Source organism: Scatophagus argus, chromosome 2 (genome assembly GCF_020382885.2).
Source record: "Scatophagus argus isolate fScaArg1 chromosome 2, fScaArg1.pri, whole genome shotgun sequence".
Taxonomy (NCBI): domain Eukaryota; kingdom Metazoa; phylum Chordata; class Actinopteri; family Scatophagidae; genus Scatophagus; species Scatophagus argus.
In genome coordinates, this window is record NC_058494.1 from 8,569,113 (window position 1) to 8,591,478 (window position 22,366).

The following is a 22,366-nucleotide window of genomic DNA, read 5'->3' on the forward strand; positions in this document are numbered from 1 at the left end:
AGAGGAGGGAGGAGGGAGTGACAGATATGAACTCTGTGTATAGTCTGTGAGCTTTTTATCCCGATGAGTTCAGATCGGCTCATCAAACTTCAGGCTGTAAATGCCGTGAAACATGTGGAGCTTTCACTAGAAATACTTACTTCTGTGGTTTGGCTTTCCCTTCAGTGCTCTCCTTCCTCACCACTAACTTGTCTTCATTACTAATGCAAGAAGTGGCTCTCGGAGTTTTCACTTTCTGTCCAAAGCTGATAATTCCTTCTGGATAGAACTCTTTCTTAAACCACAGCTGTCTTTCTGTGGTGGCACTGACTCCAGATTTTATCACTGACTCACCTTTGCCTCAGAAATATGACAGCATTTCCATTTTGCAGCTTGACGGTATAGAGTTAACACAGTCTGGTCTGGTTGAAGCTCTGACTGAAAAAAAAAAAAAACAGTTGGCTGTTTGTCAGAAAGTTTCCAGTTTCTTTGCCTTGTCCCCATCTAAAGCACTTTATTCACAGTCTGTTGGAAAGCCATTCTAAATCTAATATCTCACGCACTGAATGAAGTCATTAAAAACTATACTTTTCTTCACTTACGGAACTGTTTCATTCGATGTTTAACATCCATCTTTAAGTCTGACATTCAGGAAGGTACTGACGATATTTTGGTCGGGCTTTGGAGATTTACAACAAAGAAAACCATGTTTTCCAAGTGTGTCTATTTGCCATTTGCTAATCAGTGATTAAATCAGCGATTTATGTGAACATGTTTCATAAAACTTGACAAACTCCCAGCAATGATGCCTTCACTTGCTTTCATTCCATTCAGGCAGTTTTGAAGTTTGTAGTCTGCTGAGTGAGGAAGGAAACTGATTGTTTATTTGTTTATTCAGACGGTGGCAATTTCCCCCCAGAACTGAGAACTGCATTCACCTCTCTCTCTCTTTCCCAGGTGGAGTCTGACTCTAAAATGTTGCTTAAGTGGCCAGTCAGTCAGTTGTATGTGCTCTGAAGCTCTGACCTCACACCTCTCCATCTGTTGGCGCCATGTGTCGTGCTGTCCGTCCAGTGAGTCTAACATGTCGGTCCAGAATCTCCTGTAGGAGTTGGGATCTGGTGACTGTGAAGGCAATAGCGTATGATTCATATAATTTTAATACATATCAAACAATTCAGTGACTTATGTCCTGTGAATAAGGGCATGGTCATCCTGGAAGACACCATTCCCATCAAAACGTGTTTTATCACAGGATAAAGGTCATTCAGAACCACTTTGTATGGATTTGCGCTGACCTTGACTTTAAGGGGACAACTGTAACAAAACCTTGCCAGCAAAACGCACCCACAACATAACAAAGCCATCGTATGCTTTCACTGCAGGGGTCAGTCATTCAGGCACGCACTGTTCTCAGGGTGTACGCCACACATGCACTCGTCATCAGGCTCTGCAGATGACCTGCAGCTGATTTGTTGTGTGAATAAGAGACATTTCTCAGTTCTCTTCCTCCTTCTTTCTCCTCAAAATTCTTGGTCCTGGCCTTTCCTGCACAGCACTTTTAGTATACAGTTGTGACATGTGTGGAATTTATTTAATCATATATTGTGAAATATGTCAATTGTTATTGGGGTTGTATTTTTAGTAGATCGTATAAAACCAATGAGATCTGTGGATTGCTCAGAATTACTGCAGCATTTTTAGATATAAAAATAGTAATAGCATGAAACACGACGGTTTTATTATTATTTTTTAATTCTGTTACTTTCAGTCTCGTTAGCGCTACAAACTAAATTGATTCCGCGAGAGGAATGGCTTATAATTTAAGTGAACTGACCCTTTACGCTCTGCATCTAAGGAGTCAATAAAGTTTATTCAAATAAACACCGCGACGTCACGACACACAATGGCAGCCAGTGGTACTTCTGTGACGGTTCTCACTCCAAATGGGAGAAGACAAACTGTTAAAGTGTCTCCAAACACACCGTTGTTACAGGTAACTTGTGTTTGAAGAACACTTCATATTTTCTGACATTCCCGGTTTGTTTTTTCTCTTTCTCGGTTCCAAACCCAGAACAAACTGGTTTCCTCTGCGTTAGCTTGTTTGGCTAACTGTAGTTAGCCAGTGACAGATCAGTTTCTGTTTTCGTGCGAATTAAATAAACTAATATTGTTAGGTGGCATCTCTCCATCTGCGAGAATCAGCTTATGTTTGTCATCTTCAGGTGCTGGAGGATGTCTGCAAAAAGCATGGATTCAACCCCGACGATCACGCTTTGAAGTATGTATTGTTGGGTATCAGTGGACTCTTGTAACTGTCACAGTACTAACATTTTAGCTCAATTCATGTTATCTAAGCCACATTTAAATGCACTCTATTTAGTTAATCAAGTCAATGTGTGTACGTATTCTGAATCAGATTTATGTTGTAAGTGTGAGAGGTAAAAAGTCCGATAAGTTAATAGAAATGAACAAATGAAATGATGTGACTGCTGGTATTAAACCAGTCAGATAAATCGTTATTGTAAGCAGTAAGGGTATGTCTCAACTACGTTAGGTGAAGTATTGAACTGCCAGGTTGAATTCAAGCACAAAAAACAAACAAAATAAAAAACAACAAATGTAATTTTGGGCAAACATTACTTTCACTTATATTTGGACTTACTTACTTTTATTGCACTGATCTGATCAGGCATTTTATAGATTTTTTTTGATTGTATGGGAAGAATTTGGTTGTCCCATCATGCTCACCTGCCTCTCCTCTATTATCAACTTTTCACAGGTTTCAGCGGACAACTGTTGACCTTACACTCCCGTGGAGGTTCGCCAACCTGCCCAACAATGCTAAACTGGAGATGGTGACGAGTACAAGGAAACAGGCTGTAGCTGACAGCCAGGTTAGTTAAAACACAGTGCAAGTGTGTGTGTATGTAAGTGAGTGAGGTGGCAGTGTTAAATTGTAGTGGCTGACAGCATAATAACGACCCATAATGACAGCTGATGTATATGTAAAGCACAATATATAGGGTACATTTGGTGATTGTTTGCTGGTGTTTATCCCTGGTAGCACAAGTATAGTAGCTTGATTCTCATGCCTGACACTGGGAAACAGAAAAATGTAAGATTATCGCATACATATAGTCGTGGATCAGCGGTTAGGGTGTCGGTGGATCGCTGGTTCGATTCCCCATACCGGTGTCCATGGCTGAGGTACCCTTGAGCAAGGTACCTAACCCCCCACTGCTCCCCGGGCGCTGCACGCGGTCGCCCACTGCCCCGGGTTTGCTGTGTGTGTGTGCACATCACTTGGGTGGGTTAAATGCAGAGCACAAATTTCGTTGGAGTGAGTTCCCTCCAATGACAAAATATGTCACTTTCTCCTAATTTCATATTATATAAAAATGTAGAATGTACATTTCAGGTGTTTTACTCAGGTGTTTTATTTCCAAATTGATGAACAAATCTCTAATGTGAAGAATAATGTTGAAGATACTCTGACCAGTAAAGTCCACGTGGATGCATATACAGTAGTTTGGATTCTGTAGATTTTTAGAAATAATGCCCTACATGTGTAGGCACAGTGGGCTGAATCACATAGAAAAACATATTAGATTCCATTTTCAGTTATTCCCATGTTGATTGTTTATTTTTTAAGTTATTTGTATTTTGATGGGTGTCTGATATGGATTCTGAGGATACAACGATATTAATATCTTTATTAATTATGAATGATAATGACACAGAGAACCATCAAATAAGGCCAAAATATTGGATCATTTAATGGTGATTGGACTTTGGACCAACAAAATATGATATTCTTCCAACATGAGCCACCAGAACAGCTTCAGTGCTCCTTGTCATAGATTCTTCAAGTCTTTGAACACAGTTCTTCAATAAAACAAACCAAAACAAAACAAAAAAAAAAAAAACAGCACAAAACACTAATTTGGTGTTACCATGACGATGGTAAGGGAGGACAGCCCTGTCTGACGTCGATCACGCGCTCCATTAGGTGCTCAGTTAGGTTGAGACCTGTGACTGTGAAAGCTGCAGTGTATGATTCACAACATTTTCATCGAACCAGTCAGTGGGTACTTGGGCCCTGTGAGGAAGTATCTACATTCATTTGATTACCCATTATTCTTTTGATGTGTCCACTCCACTGTCTAGCACAGTGCAATGATTAGGTGTACACATAGTTGAGATGAATCTGAGCCACACAGCCGCGTGGACACATGTGCCATGATTGCGTAAGACAACTTAAAATGGCAAAAGACAAAATAGTTACAATATGAAATATCTACAGGAAAGAAAGGCAATTCCTCAGCTCCAACAATACAGCACGGGGTATAGTGATTCTAGTGACAGAGTATCAGTATTGTATCACATGAAGCCACAAACAAGGTTTGTTTTATAAGTGTGACACCTGTAAATGTTATCTTGGTATTTCTGTCAGCTGTATACTTGGGTTTTTATTGTCAAATCCTGGAAATTTATAAATTCTCTATCCGCCTTCCTGCTTTCACGCCGATCTGATCTGTATCCAAAAAAACACTTTGTTGTAGCTGAGCTGTAGTTTCCTATGACATCATGGCATCATAATCTAAGCAGTAAAATCACGGCTGGGTTTGATCTGTTGTTCTTGTTCATTTGATGGATGGTTGACTGTTGATTCCTCACAGATTTTATATATTCACACAAACACACACACACACACTCAGACTCAGTCTCTCCCAACATTTACCTCAGCCAGACGGATGTGTGAGAGTGTTTTGTGTTTGGCCGTTGACAGCCAAGGCGCTCTTTTCATCTCTCCTGGTGTGCCGACATGCAGCATGCTTTCTGCGCTGGACAACATGGTCGTTCAGTAAACATAAACAACTGACAATGAGTCAGAGAGAGAAAGAACAACATAGACTCGCACTGATGCCTGGTGTTACTCATTTACAGACTGAGGTAGGCCCATATGTGCACCTTAATCAAGTTCGATTATCAAAGAATTTTCTTCCTGCAAAATGGCTCAAGACTGTGGAGCCAAGAACTTACAAATGACCACCTAGGGAGATTTGATACTTAGTAGTTTCCTTCCTGCATTTAAGACAAGTTTTTGCTACACATTCCTGCAACATGAAAGGTTTGAGGCTAAACTGTTGCTTCCAACTTTTTTTTTTAACCTTTAGTGTTTAAAGGCAGCTAAAATTGTGAAATACTTTCAGGGGAAAAGTCAGTGAGACACGTTATTGTTAATGCTTGTGATTTACCTCTTATATTATTTAAATCAAATAAGGTTTCAGTGTAAATCTGTGCTGTTCCTCATAAAAAAAAAAGCAAAAATTAAAGAAAGATCTGTCGTCCTGCTGGCTGAGGTTTCATATCACTGCCGATTAAACCCTGTAAAGGTCTTTTATCACATGTTTTTCATAAATATCAAAATATATCATTACCACTATAATATTTGCTGATTACTACCAATATAAAAATTGCTGATAATTAAGGCCTTTTATTGATTCCTCACACTGGTTTAGTGTGTAAAGTGTGTTTGTGTCCTTTGAAAAATGTTTAAACTACAGGTGTGTGTTACTATGGTTTCATGCTCCACAGGTGCGGATTGCACTACAAATGGAGGACGGCTCTCGACACCAGGGTTCCTTCTCATGTGGACAGAGTCTTTGGGAACTGCTCACACATTTCCCCCAGATCAGGTGTGTGTGTGTGTGTGTGTGAGCATGTAGACATATGCAAAGTTTATGTGTGGGCGTACTCCTGTACATCTGTCACTGTGAAGACCAAACAGAACCAATGAAAGGGAAGATATTCTGTCCAGTTCTCACTTCTTCACATGGCTGATCAAAGATGAGGAGGTTGCGGTTAGAATTAAGTTGGGGTTATACAATGGGTGGGGGGATTTTCTAGTTCTTGGAAGTGTTTTTTTTTCCCTATTCTCTATTCCCATTTCAGATGCTTCTTTAAACGATATCCTCTCTCCTCATGGCATTTAGTTTTGAGTATCTCAACTTTTCTGAGAAGTTAGGTTTTTCCCGTCACTTCGGCATTGCGGACTGTTCTAAAAGCTACAGTACCCAGAAGCTTCAGTTGCCGTCAATATCAAATATCGAATTCAACGCTTACAGTTGACAAATAAACAACGGAGCACCGTGGTTTCATTAAAAGTTGAACCATGATTTCAAAAGTGAATTTATTTAACCTGCAGACCGCGAACTTGATCTTTTGTTTCAGCCTGCTGTTATCTGCTTAGTTCACACAGTTTAACACACAATGGTTGAACGTTTCTTACCAAAATGCAGCTTGAGAGTTTTAGTTTTAGCCACGTCATAAAAGTGCTCCTGCCGGTCTCTGTCCACAGAAACAACTGCTCTGTTTTCTGTTATTACTTACTGATTTTCTGATAAATTGTATAGTGTTGATATGATCCTATTATGTTATCAAATTTTTGCTCATATCAATTATCAAATTATCAATTATCAAATTATTTTTCTAAATGAATGATGCCAATGAAATAGCAGTTTGATTGCTGAAAATGCTTAACACAGTTCATCATTTTGAATTCATTTTTTATAATTTAATTTATTTAGTTTGATACATTTTTTTCATGCATTTTCCATACTGCATATGGAATTCCATATTATATGTTGACCTCCAATATCTCCAACATGTTTCTGGAGATGATTCTTACAAGTATGGATGGCAGACATGCTTTTGTCCATGTGTTTGCCTTTACTGGCCAGCTGGTCAGAAAGTGATGGTGACTGTTGACGAGGAATGTACGTACACTGTGTTAGATAGCATCTTTTCCTCTCATCACTCCTCTACTGTGGTTTAACCTTTGCCACAGATCACCACCACCACTCAGTCAAACATGCACACACACATGCAGCTGTTACTCAGTAGTTCCAGCTGTGCGGTCGCAGGTGCTTGTGCATCCGTCCAGCCCTCATCTCATCTCTATTAAATGACATCACTTCATATCCTGATCCTTTTCCAGGGAAGTTACGCTTCCATGAAATGAATATTAGCTGCACACCAGCGTAAAAGCTGTGGGAATGTTGTGAAGCAGAGGGGAAAGCTTTGATTTTCAGAACTGAGGAGAACAATAGTAAAACATTTATGGTTCAATTAGTTTCTACACGGGATTGTGCACACATGGTTTACACATGCAAGACGGCGTGCCACTGCATCGCTTGAGGTTTTATTATAAAATCACTGAGCTGATTTCCTTTCAAGGGAAAGTCACTTCTGTGTTCAGTTTTGTCACTGTTAAAGCAAATTAAAAGCATTTGCTCGAAATTCTAATGGCTGTTTCTCCTGTTGTCACCACCTGACTGCAGTGTGTCGGAGCTGTCAGGATCCACCCCTGTGTGTGTTTACATGAGAGACGAGGTATGCAACCTTCCTGTAACTTTCCCTTTTTCAAGAGATGAAAGGGAGTTTTACGGTTGCAAATCTGTGTGCGCATGTGTGTGTGTGTAGGTGAGTGGGGAAGAAGCACTGAAGAGGACCACTCTGAAGTCTCTGGGTCTTACAGGAGGAAGTGCCATTCTTAGGTAAGCATGCTGCTTGTGTTCAAGCTCATTAAAATCACATCTACAAACAACATAAACAAGCATCAAACAATGTACGGTTGAGAGTTTGTACTGTGTGATAGTCATTGTTTCCATTTCTGTTTAAGGTTTTTGCTCAAAAACCACAAAGCACAGGGAGAGGAACATGGAGGGGAGGCCCCTGAAACGACTGCTGTGTCACCGACACCTGTTGCCAAGGAAACCGCTTTTAGTCCACCATCTCAGCCCGATCCTGTTCCGTCACATCCAGAGACATCAGCGACAGAGGTGGCAATCAGAAATTCAAGCCCCCAAAGGCCAATGGATGCCCACCCTGCTCCACCTCCCACCGAAGCCACAAGCACACTTCCTGTTCAACAGGAAAAGCTTCCAAACTCCCAGGATGCAGTTCAGCCAAAGTTTCCTTCTGTAGAGGGAGGAATACCAGAGGAGGATGGTGAGAAACCAGGACCATCAGGAATGAACTCTCACCCATCTTTTTCCTCCTCTGCTGCTCCCCCTGCTCCTTTCACTCCCTTCTCTGGAGGTGGTCAACGCCTCGGCGGTCCTGGAGGAGGTGCAGTGGGACGCTCGCTATCTTCATCATCATCCTCCTCGTATCTGTCGTCTCTGACTGCTGCAGTAGAATCACCCAAAGCCAAGAAAGCCAAATCCAGCTACGGTTCCAGCACCAAGGTAAGCAAGTCATCATGCCTTAATTTAAGATTATTAGATTGTCTTTCTTATGCAAGCACAAGTTGCATTTTTAGATTATTGCAATTTTAGAAAACATTACAACATCCATTAAGGACAGTCTGTCTCATTGTGATATGTGGTATGACTGAAAGCTACCTTAGCTGACCTTAGAAAAACCAGTCGACAGAACAGTTTATAACATGTAGCCTTTTCTGTTCCTTTAACAGCGTCTAACCACTGCCAACCAGCCGGACGAGGATATGGAGCAGGGAGAAGAGTTCTTGGAGGTAAACCAATTTGTTTACGAAGATTTTTGACTTTTAACCTGTTGCCTCTTTTTTTTGGTTTGTCACCTAAATTGTTGTGGATTGCCATCTTGAATATGCCTTGGGTACAGTATGATTTTGTAGCTCATTAATTAATGGTTTGAGTCCCTCTCAGGCTGCTAAATACTGGAGTAGTCGTGATGTTTCAGGGTGCTTTAGGTCATGAGTTTTCAGTCAGAGTTTTCATCTGACAGTGTGGGCTCACCAAATGGAAAAGTGTCTGTTTTTAACCCACAGCATGATCTTTTTCTAAACCTAACAACTTAGCTTTGGTGCAAAACCCAACCAAACTGCAACTGAAAATATGAGTGATCAGACATGATGAAGTCCATGTGAAGTTTGTGGCGCAAATGCATTTAGGATGTGTACAGCTCTGTTTTGTTTGTTAAACAGCACGTAATCTGGGTACAAAGTAAGGCACAAGGTGCGAATGGGTTTTGTTTAGTCTCTTAATTAATCTAGGTGTGTTTGGCTATAGCATGAATTTAACCAATTGGTGTCATCTCCCATATTCTTTAACAGTCAGGTGTGACTGCACCTGGCGCATTGGCATTTATACAGTGGCACTCATCTTAAGAGCTAAGAGACAGGTGTAAGGTCCCTGTCCACTGTCTCCCACTCCTCTGAACTGTACATAAACAAAAGCACAGATTTTTAACTGAGGAGGAGGACGGCTGTTTCATGTCCCTGTGTGTGCATTAGGAATGGTGATACACAGTCTGCAGACTGGGCGGGCTGGGTAATAAAAAGAAAAATTCTGATTAATAGCAGGTGGTATGTGGGTGGGTGAAATGATACATCATTAATGAGGAAAATATTAATTACATTACATGACATTACCTGCAGTAATAAGGGCATCTCTGTCTTAAGATGGCAGTGAGCTTACCGGCAAATATAACTGAATTAGTTACTGAAGAAACGATTGTCATATTTTTTTTGGATTTCTCTCAAGTTAATTTATGGATCTTTATTTGAAGGTTTTTGACTTGGATCATGGTAATGTGACACTTTGACACACTCCCATGAGCTGTGTGTCACAGCCACTGCTGCAGGTCCATGTTGTTTATAAGCGGTCACAACAATAGGCCAAACTACATAAAGGACTCCCTGTTGTCTTTAGTGCACTGGCACCTGTTCCTTTCACCTCACGTCTCTCCCTCCATGCCCTCTTCAACTCTACCTCGCTCCTTTGGCGAAATATTCCTCACAGTTTGAAAACCTCTGTTTTTGGTGAAAACATCACTGTGGCCATTTTCATGTTTCCATCCTCTTTCTGCAGCCAGTAGAGAGGGAGCCTCTCATCTACCACCTGGACTCGATGTCCTGTCACTCTGAGGAGCACGAGAATCTGCCTGACGAGTTCTTTGAAGTGACGGTGGATGACGTACGCAAGCGCTTCGCCCAGCTGAAGAGCGAGAGGTGGGAGAAGGAAGTGAATGGAAGCAGCTGAGTGACTTCGGGTCAGAGGACTGTGTGTGATATTTAGTATAAATACCTTGTTGCTCCAGAAACACGCCTGGATCAGATGTGTTCCTGCGCTGTTTGTAACAGATAATTAGTAATTTTGGCATTTGGTCCTGCGGTGTTCTGTCGATGTATAACCCTTAATTGCAGAATACCATAGCAGTGATGAGAGGCCATAGGCAGGGAGAATGCCGGGCATCACTGCGTGTGTTTTGAAGGTTTTTTTAAATTTATTATGAGTTTGAAGTTTTTATTTATTTATGAGCGCGTCTTCAAAGCAGATGCGGACAAGTTTACTCTGCAGTCTGTGGATGTGGCTGTAGCAGACCACAGCTGCTGAGACATTGTGTGTGTTTGTAAACATGTTCTCATTTATAAGACACCACGCACACTACAAAAGCTTCTAAATATGGCATCCAGGGAGCAATTAGTGAGCCTGTTCTGTGTAGACGTTTGTCTTCCAACCATCGACCAAACACCGTCAGGTTGAGACCACACCGCATACGTCCTTTAATCTCCGTCTTCATTGACTTAGCTGGCTGCCTCATGGCAGCAGTACTACCGTGTCAATGACTGCAATTACCAAGGGTGGAATTAAGTCGACCACAGCAATTCGTCTCGTGCCTCTGACGCGCACACATGCATGCACGGCCACACACGAGTCAGGGTAGAGGATGAAACATTTTCTGCTCATCTTTCCCATTGTTAACCCACAGTCTGCTTTTTATTTCACAGCTTGTTATAATCCTGCCTTGCCTCTTTCTCCCTCATCCCTCTAGGAAGTTATTGGAGGAAGCCCCGCTGATGACTAAATCTCTAAGAGAAGCACAGATGAAGGAGAAGATAGAAAGATACCCCAAAGTGAGCACGAGTGACAGACACATAATCACAATCCTGTTTTTAAATGTTCATGCTTGTATGAAATATAGAGCATTTGAATAACCTGCTCTCACTGTGTGTCTCCAGGTGGTCCTGAGGATCCAGTTTCCAGACAGGCATGTTTTACAGGGTTTCTTCAGGCCTCTGGAGACAGGTGCGTGTGTGAGAGAGTGCGCATGTGCATGTGCAGTGTGGAGAGTGTTCATTTCAGCTGGCTAGCCACAGGTATGGCTGCAATGTCAAAACTACTTGCGGCTCCCTTGCCACATTTATGACTGTAGCCACACCAGAGTGACAGGGAGACGGCAAGAATGAGACAGGTCTGTAATTCCAGAGATTAGATTCACCTCAGCTCCAACAGCAACACAAGAAGCAGCAGAACAACAAATCTGAGGGAAATTCCATCTGAAAAATGAATTATACTGCACACAGTGACTGATGCAGGTGTTCTGTGTTTGCTTTGTGTCCAGTTGGTGCTGTGAGGAGTTTTGTGAGGAGTCACTTGGAGGATCCTCAGCTCAGTTTCTACCTGTGTAAGTGTCAATTAATCTTCTTATTAATTAATCAACATCATCATGCATAGAAATGAGCCCTGTACCTCCATTCTGAAGGTTTGATATTGTTATGTTTGAGATGTACAATTTAATTTTCAAGGGGATCCCAAGCAAATTCTCACAAATAGAAAACAAAACAAAAGGAGGCACAATAACACACATCACAACAGTTACGACACAAACGACAACAACTAACAAATAACAAAATAACCAAAGACAATCGTTACAACCTTAGACTAGACACAATCAAAAGAAAAAAAAAAGATCAATCTATGAATAAAATAAAGGAAAAAAAGAACAGTGATAGCATAACTGAAAACATAAGCAATTTGTTTCAAGATGAGAAAATTAAACACTTTTAAGTAAGATTTTTTGCCAACTTCCTCTGACACAGGGGACCAAAAAGAGGAACTGATACAAGTTTCTTAATGATTTTTTTTTGTAGAAGTAACCAAAATTGTTTTTGTAGACAGTTTTAATAATTAAAGTTAATGCATTTTAAAAATAAATGGATATCTGCAGAGTCTTTTGCATAAAACATTGTGGGGACGGAGATCAGCTTTAGAAGTACTCTGGTAAACAAGGTCAGCATAGTCGTTTATCAGTAGTATAAGTTGTGCAAGTCTGTAAAGAAGTCTCATACTAACATTAAAATTCCTTTTTTTGAATGACACGATCAGTGTGTGTTTTAGGTAAGGTAAGCTCGGAGTCAGTCCACACACCAAGATATTTCATTTTTTTCTACTCTGAAAAGATCAGTCGTATTACAAGTTAAAACCAAAGTGCTGGATTTGGAGTTGAGATGTAAACAACTGGGGGAAAAAAGACTGGGAGATCATTAATAAAAAGTGAGAAAAGAAATGGTCCTAAATTAGAACCTTGAGGCACACCTTTATACTAATCTGATTTACATCTTCTCAAAACAATGCATTGTTTTCTGTGGTGAAGATACAAATGAAACCACCAATGCATGTTGGGAAAGACCAATAGCATGGAGCTGATTAGCAGATCAAAGGTTCTGGTGAGATCAATAAATGTTGCCCCTGTTGGATTACCGCAAAGTAGTGGAAACATTGCTCGTGAGAGTGGACGCTGTGGAATAGTTGGATCCGAAACCATATTGATATGAAACATGTTTCTGTGCACACACAATTAGCCTGAAACTATAACATAAGACCTCAAATAATTTCACTGTGTTACTTTTGGAGTTTTTGCCATCATATGTGTCAACTTTGATTATAACCCGACCAGTACAGGACTTCTAAAGCCGATACCAATAAACACAGATTTCTCAAAGGTTCCCCTAAATATGGACTGAAAGATGATGTCTTGGTAAAAATAAAGCTTCAGCAATCAAAGCAATTGATGACCAAAACTACAAAAACAAGATCCAAGTTGTGTCACACTGGAATCACCTTTTAAACTTGATTTAATAAAGGTCCATCAATACATCATTTGACATCTGATCTCTTATGTTTGAAGTCATTTTTTAGTTCACAGCCAGTTTCTTGTGCATCAGGGGTAGTTTGATGATAACGGCCTCAGTGGAATTGTGATGGCGGTCAGACTCACCAAACAGGCCACACAAGTCTGTCTAGATCCGATTTACTTTTGTGTATGAAAAGTGTTCAGATACTGCTTTTACAGTATTTGTTGATGTGGACAAAACATGCATGTGTGCAAGCATTGACTTGACAAGACTTAAGTACTGATTTAGCAAGGATGATGTGCCCTCTTGTTAATTTCTACTGTTTTTGTTTTTGTTGAAAACCTTTCAGTCATCACGCCCCCAAAAACCATTCTGAGCGACTCTTCAGCCACACTGTTTCAGGTAAGATCCCTCACACTGCCATTTAAGTCTTAAGGCCTATATAAAGAAGAAGGCTCTTTATACCACAATAATAAACACAATGATTTGACTCCAACAAACCACATCACAGTCAAACTTGAGAAGACAAGAACTACAGAACTCTGGCTCCCCATCTTTGAAACAGTCTCTCTCTCTCTCTCACACACACACACACGCACACACACACAGACTGTAAAATGTATCGGCTGGTCCCTCTCTCCTCTTCAAAGCCCCACCACATTCCCATTCTCCCCCTCTTCTCTCGCTCCTACACACTCTCACACTTGTTCCCCCTCTCCACTGTCCTTGACCCCAGCTGGGCTTGATTTTTCCCAGACTGGCACATGGGGTTAATACAGGCCTCGCTTTGATCTTGACACACACGAGCACACACATGCACAGAGCAATGGGCAGCCTTGATGCTTTGTTGCCTTCAGAGTTCAGAGCTATTCGCGTAATGAAACAGTTGAGAGTGGACAGATAGAAACAAAATGTCGTCTTCTGGTATGGTTGATCAGTGTGTACCCAGATGCCCTCATGGACTCTCCTTGTCTTTTTCACTTTTAGATACATTATTTTACAATAACTAGAACATTTTGATCATCCTGTTTTCTCTTTTTTTGATTTGGCTCAGCCTAATCAGACAAAAGAAGGAGTGGAGAAGCGAAGGGGAGGAAAGTAGTTTGAAGTGATATCCTGTTGTGATGATGAACAAGATTCAGCTTCTCAGAGGGAATTTCTTAAACAGATAACGATCCTCAAAAGCAAATGTGCGTGTGATGGTGTGCTTGTGTTGCTATGTTTGTGTAGACATATTTTTGTTCAATGCCAGTGTTGGGAGGATAGTTCTGTTCTGATTTGTGTGGACACTTTTACCATTCTTTACAACAAGAAGGACTGTTTGAAGGTGCCATGACCTTGTTGAATCAGATCTGATGTTTGATGCACGTCGCCCGTCTCTCTTTGTTTTTCCATGTTTTGTCCCTTCCTGAACTCTCCCTGCCTGCACGTCCCTCTCGTGTACCCCAACTCCAACTCTCAACTCTCTCTTGCTCTCTCTCTCTTTTCCTCTCATTCACCCCCTCCCCCTACTTCAGCTCCAACTGCAACTCCAACTCCAATCCTTTCTTGTGCCTCACCCCCATGTCTCCATCCATTAGGGACTTAAAAGCACTAAAGTGCACAAAAACAAAATCTTTAATCCCCCTGGTGTCTCTTTCTCTCTCCCTCTCTCTCACTCACACACTCTCTGGCTCTGTTCTTCTGTCTATACATCAATCTTTGACACACACACACACACACACACAGAATCTTTTATCTTTTTGTTGTCGTGTCACAGACATAAGGGCACACGCATATGTACTCAGCTTCTCTCTCACACACAGACGCACACTTTAATCACTTTGTGTCATGTCAGGAAAGGAATGTTTCCCAACCCAGAAGCCCTTTGATACCAGGCATCCCCTCCCTCATCTGTCTCTCCCTCTGTCTTCCATCAGGATCTGTTCCGCCTCTCTCTCTCTCTCCCTCACTCTCTCTTTTACACACAAACGCACGCACACACACACACACACACACACCACACGGGTCTTGTCCAGTTGCCCTGTCTCATCCCAAGTGGAAGTGCCACTGCCGGAGAGAGCAGGATAGCTGGAATGCCTGTTGTTTCACTGTAAAACATTGTTTCCTGCTCACAGGGCTGTGATAATAGCAATTAGGCCAGTGTGTCCCAATTTAGCCACCAGCTAGCGAGGGTGATGGGGGCACAGAGAGAAAGGACAGTGGGGTGTAAGACGGGTTTTCAAAATGTTCTTTTTGGCATACATATTACAGTGATATGGGTGGTGGATTCACCACTGTTCTTTTTGAACAGGTGGTCATTGATTTCACACAGTTAGACAAAACCGTTTCTGGTTGGAGGAATAATAATAATACATGCAAGAATAATAGTTGAGTTTAGTTTATAAAATTCCCCGGTGCCCACAGTAGTGCCTTCACATTTTGGTTCCGTCCAACCAACCACAAAACTTAAGTATTTTCAATGTTTACACTTATAAAGCAGAAAAGCAACATGTTATTCTGATAGCAGTTCTGGTGATCTTGTAGCATTAGACTCAGAGTGGTATTTCATGTAATCTTTTGTCAGTTCATATTAACTGCTCAGCCCACAAAAAGTTATAACAGGTCATGGTTACAATCTGTTTAAAGGCTGTTAAATTAGATGTAGTCGTAATTATGGGAAAAAAGATCAAGTGTGGATTTAGCATGGCAGAGAACCGTGGCAAAAAAAAAATATCATGATATCTTCAACTCTGTGCAGTCTGAAGTTGCATAATAAGATTAAAGGAGATCAAGTAACGCTAAAAACTAAATACACAAACAAGTTCATGGCAAGGTTATTAAAAACACATCAGCAATCACATAACTGCACCAGATTTCGGCACAGATCCCTCTCAGTGTTAGAACATAAAGGGGAAAACAAGGAAGATGGTAAAATGCATTAAACTGTATCGGTAATCATTCCATTTCATCCAGTATTTCCGTCAGATCATTATCCTGAAAACAAAAGCCCACTGCTCAGAAAGCCCGCTGTTCTGAAAGTACACTCACGTGTCCCTGGAGTTTTTTTGCCCTTAATATCTCAGTGTCGGGTTAAGGTATGTCTTAATGCCAGAAAGGTGGGCACATAAAGGCAAAATGTCCGCCAATTCAGCACCATGGACAGGGCCAGCCAGGGCCTGAACTACAACTGCAGGGAGAGTTTGCATTTTTGGAGCAGTGGGCCTTTCTTTTCAGGATAACAGGCTGTCTGACAAATGGACTTTCAGAGTTACTGCTCCCGCTTTGGACTGGCGGAACAAGGGCACGGTGCCATCTTTGTATGGCTGAAGGACATAAGTCATCTTTTCTATGGAGTGTGTTTGAACATGTACAGTGGGAGGGTTCCTCTGATGCCAGCATTCAGGAAACCTGCTTTACACAAACCTTTCTCTTTCTCTGTTACTCTAAAGAGTGATAAAATGCTATTACTACCTACTACGTTGATATGAAGAATTAAGTCAGATTATTGGTTCGCATGTGGTTTTTAACACACATGATCATATTCATACACTTGAATATATCACTCACTGGAAGAGAGAAGATAAAAGCAGAAATTAGTTGTGGTTTTGCTCTTGAGAATAAGTTTGAAGTTTATCTCTGTTGCTGGTTTTTGGCCTTGTGATGACCACCAGCTAAAAGTGTTTTTACCACTACATCCCTACTTCTGCTTACATACTCTCCTGTGTTGTTTATGTGAATGTGTACGAGTGGAAGACTTCTTTTTTTTTTTTTTTTCTTTTTCCCAACTTGTTTTGTTTGTCTCCTTTCTATTAGAGTCACAGACGTGTGCCCGGCTTGCCTGCCTGCCTGTCTGCATTTCTACCTCATAATTGTATGGTTGATAATATCTGCCTGCCACCGGTCCATTATAACCATTAAGATGTTCACTGGAGAAGAGTGTTGTGCTTCAGGGGTGAAAGTGTTTTCGCTAACCATTTGATTGGGGCTCATTTTGTGGTTTGCTTCAAAGAACCACTGTTACTGGTTCAGATCCTCAAGCAATGAATCATCTTCAAAAAATGATCTTGACTTTGGCTTGGATGTGGTGGCAGCACTTGGTTTGCATGTAGCTGGAGGCAGTTTTGAAGATCTTTCCATGATTCTCCGAAATTGAATTATGTGCCAAATATTTTTGATGGCTTCTGTTCATTTCTCTCTATCTCTGTCTGTCTGCAGGCCGACCTGTTTCCTGGTGCACTGGTCTACTTCGGCTCCGACGTCAAGACAGGTTTTTATCTTTTCAGTTCTTTTCTTTCATATGCTGATTTTGAATTTAGATGCTGGTGTATTAGTGAGGAATGTAATATAACAAAACAATAGTTTACATTGTGTGTGTGTTTCCTCCACAGATTTTTACATAAAGAGGGAGCTGCTTGACTCCTCTGTCTCAGCCATGCAAGCAAATGAGTCTATTGCAAGGTATGTGTGTGTGTGTGTGTGTGTGTGTGTGTGTGTGTGTGCGTGCATTTAAATATGTGTCTGGCCGTGCATGCATTTGGGTGTGTATATGCACTTGTATCCTGCGGCAACCAGCCTATTTTCCTGTCACAAAGCTGTCATCATTGGAATCCCTTTGAGGTTCTGCCTAAACAGCAGGTGCCCCCATGCACCCTCATTTCCTCCACACATGCACACACATAAACATACACACACACACACAAACCATTTTCCAGTCCTTCTAAAGATAGAGCCCCTTTCCCAACAGTGACCCCCACCTGTTGTTCTTTTGCTTCTTTAACAAGGCCAACTCCTCCTCTGTTTTAGATCTTATTCAGTTATTTAAGTTCTGGCACAGATCACGATAATGCTGCCTTAAATAGATGCAAGAATTCCTCAAGAAAACCAAAAAACCCCAACAAACAGCTTTCTCTAAAGCGTCTTTCTTGGTGACACATCATTTAAGATTTTAACTTTTTTATTTTTGTTTTTTTGTTTTTTATTTTTTCAATCCTACCTCAGCTGCATGTTCCAGTCAGATCAACCCCCCTCCAGCTCCGTCGTCTCAGAGGAACTGCTTCCTCGCCCAGAGCCGAGTGGGGGCACCAGTGGGCTCACACAGGACGAGCCAGACCCATCTGCACACATTCAGGCTGCTAAACCTACAAGATCTGACCCAGGCAAGGTGCCCAAGTGGCTTAAGCTTCCAGGTGAGGACAGGACAGGATCCTGAGCACACAAAACATAAAGACAACCTCTCACTCTCATTTCAGACACTTTCACATCTGAACTTTGGTTCTTTTCACTCGCACCAAGGAAGAAAATAGTATACTGTTGCCTTTTTAGTTTTCATCCGGTTCATGTTCACGCTGGCTTTTTATACACAAGCCATAACTCATTGATTGGTTGTTTGGTGACTGTCATCCTGCATCAGCAGCGCTATGTAGACCCATGTGGTGGAATCAAGTGACGAGCTGCATGTTATCCAGCACTTTACTGAACATTATGTGTATTCATCTTCTCTGGTGTCACACTGAACTCACCAAGAAATAAGTGATAACAAGAGTATTAGTTTAGACTGCAACTGAACCTCGTGTGCCGTAAATGATGAGTCAGTGTCACGACCTGATGTGTACCAGCTGTTCAGTCTGCTCTCCACATGCCCAAAGTGGTACATGCGCCTGTTCAAAACTACTGGTGACATGAATAACTGATCATCAGTCCTACTCAAACTAAATCGTGGAAATCAAGCTAACAAAATCTTTTGCAGACACTAGAAATTTAATAGTTCACTGTTATGTAATCCAGAATTTACTGAAGTTATGATAAACCTTATTAGACGGTACTGGAGATTTGCAATTTCTAACAATAGCTATGGGATGTATTGGGAACTGGTTAAAACTAAATTAGGAAATTTGTAATGCAATTAAGCAAAAAGGATGGATTGAAGAAGGTAAGACAAAGACCAAGTATTTATTTTAATGCAGAAAATGTAAACAGGGGGAGGGGATCTGTGTACTGTATACATTATAAATTCTCTGGCTCTAACAGAGGATTACACTGTGATTTCACACAAATTGTTTATATCTGATAAAACTTTGATGTCTTTCCGCAACAACTTTCACAGTGAAAAGCTGTCTGGAACATGTTTTTTTCATGTATTGATTGGACACAAAATGAAACACGGTTGAGCGGGTTGCCCACATGCTGTAGGCCTACTGTACTGGCTGGAGTATAACCCTGATTACAAGATAACTCTTGGCCCACCCGCTTCCCTCGTTCCAACAAAAAGTGAAACATGAAATTCATCTGTTAAAGCAGCACTTAACAGCTTGTCTGTGAGTCACTTCTTCAAACTCTGGTGTCAGGCTTTAGAAGGGGACTGAACAGTTTTCTCAGGCTGTTCATCACTGTTTTGTCAACGCTCTGTGACACTGGTCGTACTTGGCTGTTTGGGGGTTAGGAAGCAGTACCCCGGTCCATTTCCAGTCAGGAGATGTTTTGTCTTGTCAGGAATTTTATTTCCTCCATGGCAGCAATAAAATGTTTAACAAGCCATCAGAAAATCGTCAAAGTCAAGCTGGGCTTCACAGATATGTAACAGATATACTATAAAAAGAGTTGAAGAATTTAGCTAGCCTAGCAACAATTTAGGCTATAAATGACACAATCATCTCACATTTAGGTCAATACAGTATATTATAGATGTTTCTTGACAGTTTACAGTGAACAGATTGAAACAAGTATCTACTGTCATGAAATCTTGTGTTTGGACTGTTATACTTTCACTCCACAAACATGTCCAAATGGAAGACCCAGTTTTTCGGGTGGTCTGAGTCCGATTGTTTAGTCCACAACAGGCCATCGACAGCTTTCACACAACAAGCCCAAACACACGGAGCCAAACGAGAACTAAAACATGAACATGAGTAGACTTTAGCAAACAGGTTAGATGTGAAAGCGCTGTTACACACCCTCCTCAGAGATCATTTCCTTTTTTTTCTGTGGAGAAATAACAGTCATGGTAAACGCGCACACACACACACAAACCCCAAAACCACAGTCAATAGGAAATGGCTCCTTTGAAAGCAGAATTCCTCATGACTCAGAAGATAAGGATGCATGTTAGGATGAACCAATTAGTTCAGGATGGTCACCCCCTCTGGCCCAGGAGACCACTACAGACACTGTGAGCCAAGGGAGAGAGCCTGCTGCTGGGCCACATCACACAGCACGAGCCCCTGTGGTCTGTCCAAACACGGCGCTTTTCTGTTGTTCTATTGTGGTGTTTCTGGTGGTCACTGTATTGATGTTTTTGTTTAGAATAATGCTGCTTTCTCTCTCTCTCTCTCTCTCTCTCTCTCTCTCTCTCTCTCTTTCTCTTTCTTTCTGCCTTGTTTGTGTTTTTGTGTGCGTTTTATTTCTGGCTGATCTCTGTGTGTGTCCATGTGCCTCTTTTTAAGAAAGTTGTGGCTGTTTTCTCTTTCATGAGGAAAGTTGAAAGAAAACCGCTGAGGGGAGGGGGGCCGTATTGGGAGTTATAGACTCCATGTGTGGAACACTACAATACAGGAGAGTTGAAGATGGATATCACACTCTCAAATTTATGCAACAAAAGTTCAGTACAGCCATGAGAGACAGAAAGCTAGAGCCAGTGGCTTGTCTGGTTCTGTCCAGAGGTTAAAAGGAAAACACACTGGAACTGATTAACATGCAATGTCTTGTTTGTACCGGCCACTCACGGTGACAGAATATTTAATAGACAGATATGAGTACTACTGATCTTTTCACCAAGCCTTCAAAGAGAGAGCTCATAGGCTTTCAATATTTTAAAAAGGTCATCCTATTCATCTAAATTTAGCAGGAGCATTAAAAAAACCATGTGGAGTTACTGTTAACTTTTATTGTTTGTTGATTGACTGAGCTGTGGTTTGTTGTCTCCTGTTTCCTGCACAGGTAAGAAATAAGAGTTCTGCTGTTCTGCTGTGTGCTGATGGGAAGACTTACCACGACGGGTGTCTGACAAGTTGCTTGCAGACTGAGTAGAGCACTTAAACATTTGCTGTGCTTTGATAAAGGCTCGACTTTGTGGCTACAGCGGAAGAAGCTTGCACTTGACTTGGTTTTAAAACCATCAAAATAATGAGATAAATGACTGAGTAATTAGCGAGTACTTCATTGCCAAGAGGATGCGTTTCATTCTGGTTGGAGCAGAGTGCTGAACAGGCTGTTTTTATTCAGCTGGTGAAAATGTAGTGCCAAGTAAATAAAGACTGTTGCACTAAAACATGTGTCTTCTCTTTTGTTGAAGCATGTGGAGTTGCACATTGTAAATGTTAAAATGTCCAGAAAAATACCCAGAATGCCCAGAAAGTACTTTGAATACATTATCACACTTTTATTTCCATAGTTTATTACAGTATGTAATGTATCTGTCTCAGCCTTTGATGAATTTTTGCAGCAGGTTGAAATGTTCTTTATTAATCACAATTGTTTCTTTGGATGAATAGAGTTTACATCACTAATTCTAGTAACCTATTCATATTTACAGTTTTATCATCCTTTCTTTTCCCTTTCTTTTGACTGGTCTGCAGTGAATAACCTTCAGTCTACAGCAGTAACATGATTGCTTCAAATTTTAGGTTGACATTGAGATTTATTTTTCACACCTCAGCACAGAAACTCCATGTTTTACCATTCTGAAAAGTATTATGTCATACAAATGTTTAAGTGAAAGAAATGGGAAATTTATAATAGAAAAACTGAGCTAAAAACCAAACTAAGTAACAGCAGCTGTGTAAAATATGGGCTCCCAAACTGGCCATCACACTTAGCGTACTGTACACTTACAACACTTTTCATCACAGAGGAACTGCTAGCTACAAGCTACATCAAGTGAAAGCTAGCTAGTCAGATAGTTGCAGCTTGCCTTAGCAGAAACTAAAACTACACTTACATACTGATTTTTTTATTTATTTAAAAATTAAAAACATACATCTGTTGTGATTAACCAACAGCTTTGTGAGTCCATTTAATATTCCACTAATATTGATGGAAAACAAGCTGTGGCTTAACTCCTGCTAAAGCTAACTAGCTTAGCATAGAAACAGTAATCACCATGTCAGCTTTTGGCTCTAATGAAAATGATGTTATTTGGTGTGGCTCATCTACTTAAATCATACATTTAGTTGTATTAAATTGGAGATGTATTTATTGCGTTGATTTCATTATAAATAGCAGCAGATGAATGGACAAACACATCAAAATCAGAATCAGAATCAGAATTCCCTTATTTATCCCTGAAGGGAAATTCTTAAAACCAAAATGAGATCAGTTTAAATGCCATGAAAAGAAAATTGAAAGAACTCATGGTGTTGGTGGATAATCAAAGCATTTCCTCTTTGTGTTCCCAAAGGATTATCCAAAGACAGACTCCAGTATCTGCATTTTTAGGTGTAATGTAGGTTTTGGTTTTTTGCCAGCCAATGTTGAAACTCTTTTCCTCAGCTTCTCTGTCTGTGC

The 22,366-nt window shown here is 40.9% G+C and overlaps 1 protein-coding gene across 1 annotated transcript; it reads left to right on the forward strand.

Moving 5' to 3' along the window:
- Window positions 1–1,818: 1,818 nt before the first annotated feature.
- Window positions 1,819–21,131, forward strand: aspscr1 (ASPSCR1 tether for SLC2A4, UBX domain containing). The gene is made up of 17 exons (XM_046405801.1): window positions 1,819–1,975; window positions 2,205–2,260; window positions 2,762–2,876; window positions 5,581–5,681; window positions 7,326–7,377; window positions 7,468–7,541; window positions 7,667–8,234; window positions 8,462–8,521; window positions 9,840–9,979; window positions 10,804–10,885; window positions 10,991–11,057; window positions 11,374–11,436; window positions 13,236–13,288; window positions 17,084–17,135; window positions 17,257–17,326; window positions 17,867–18,054; window positions 20,801–21,131. The coding sequence occupies exons 1-17, from the start codon at window positions 1,886–1,888 to the stop codon at window positions 20,809–20,811; spliced, it is 1,842 nt and encodes a 613-aa protein (XP_046261757.1). The 5' UTR covers window positions 1,819–1,885; the 3' UTR covers window positions 20,812–21,131.
- Window positions 21,132–22,366: the final 1,235 nt, after the last annotated feature.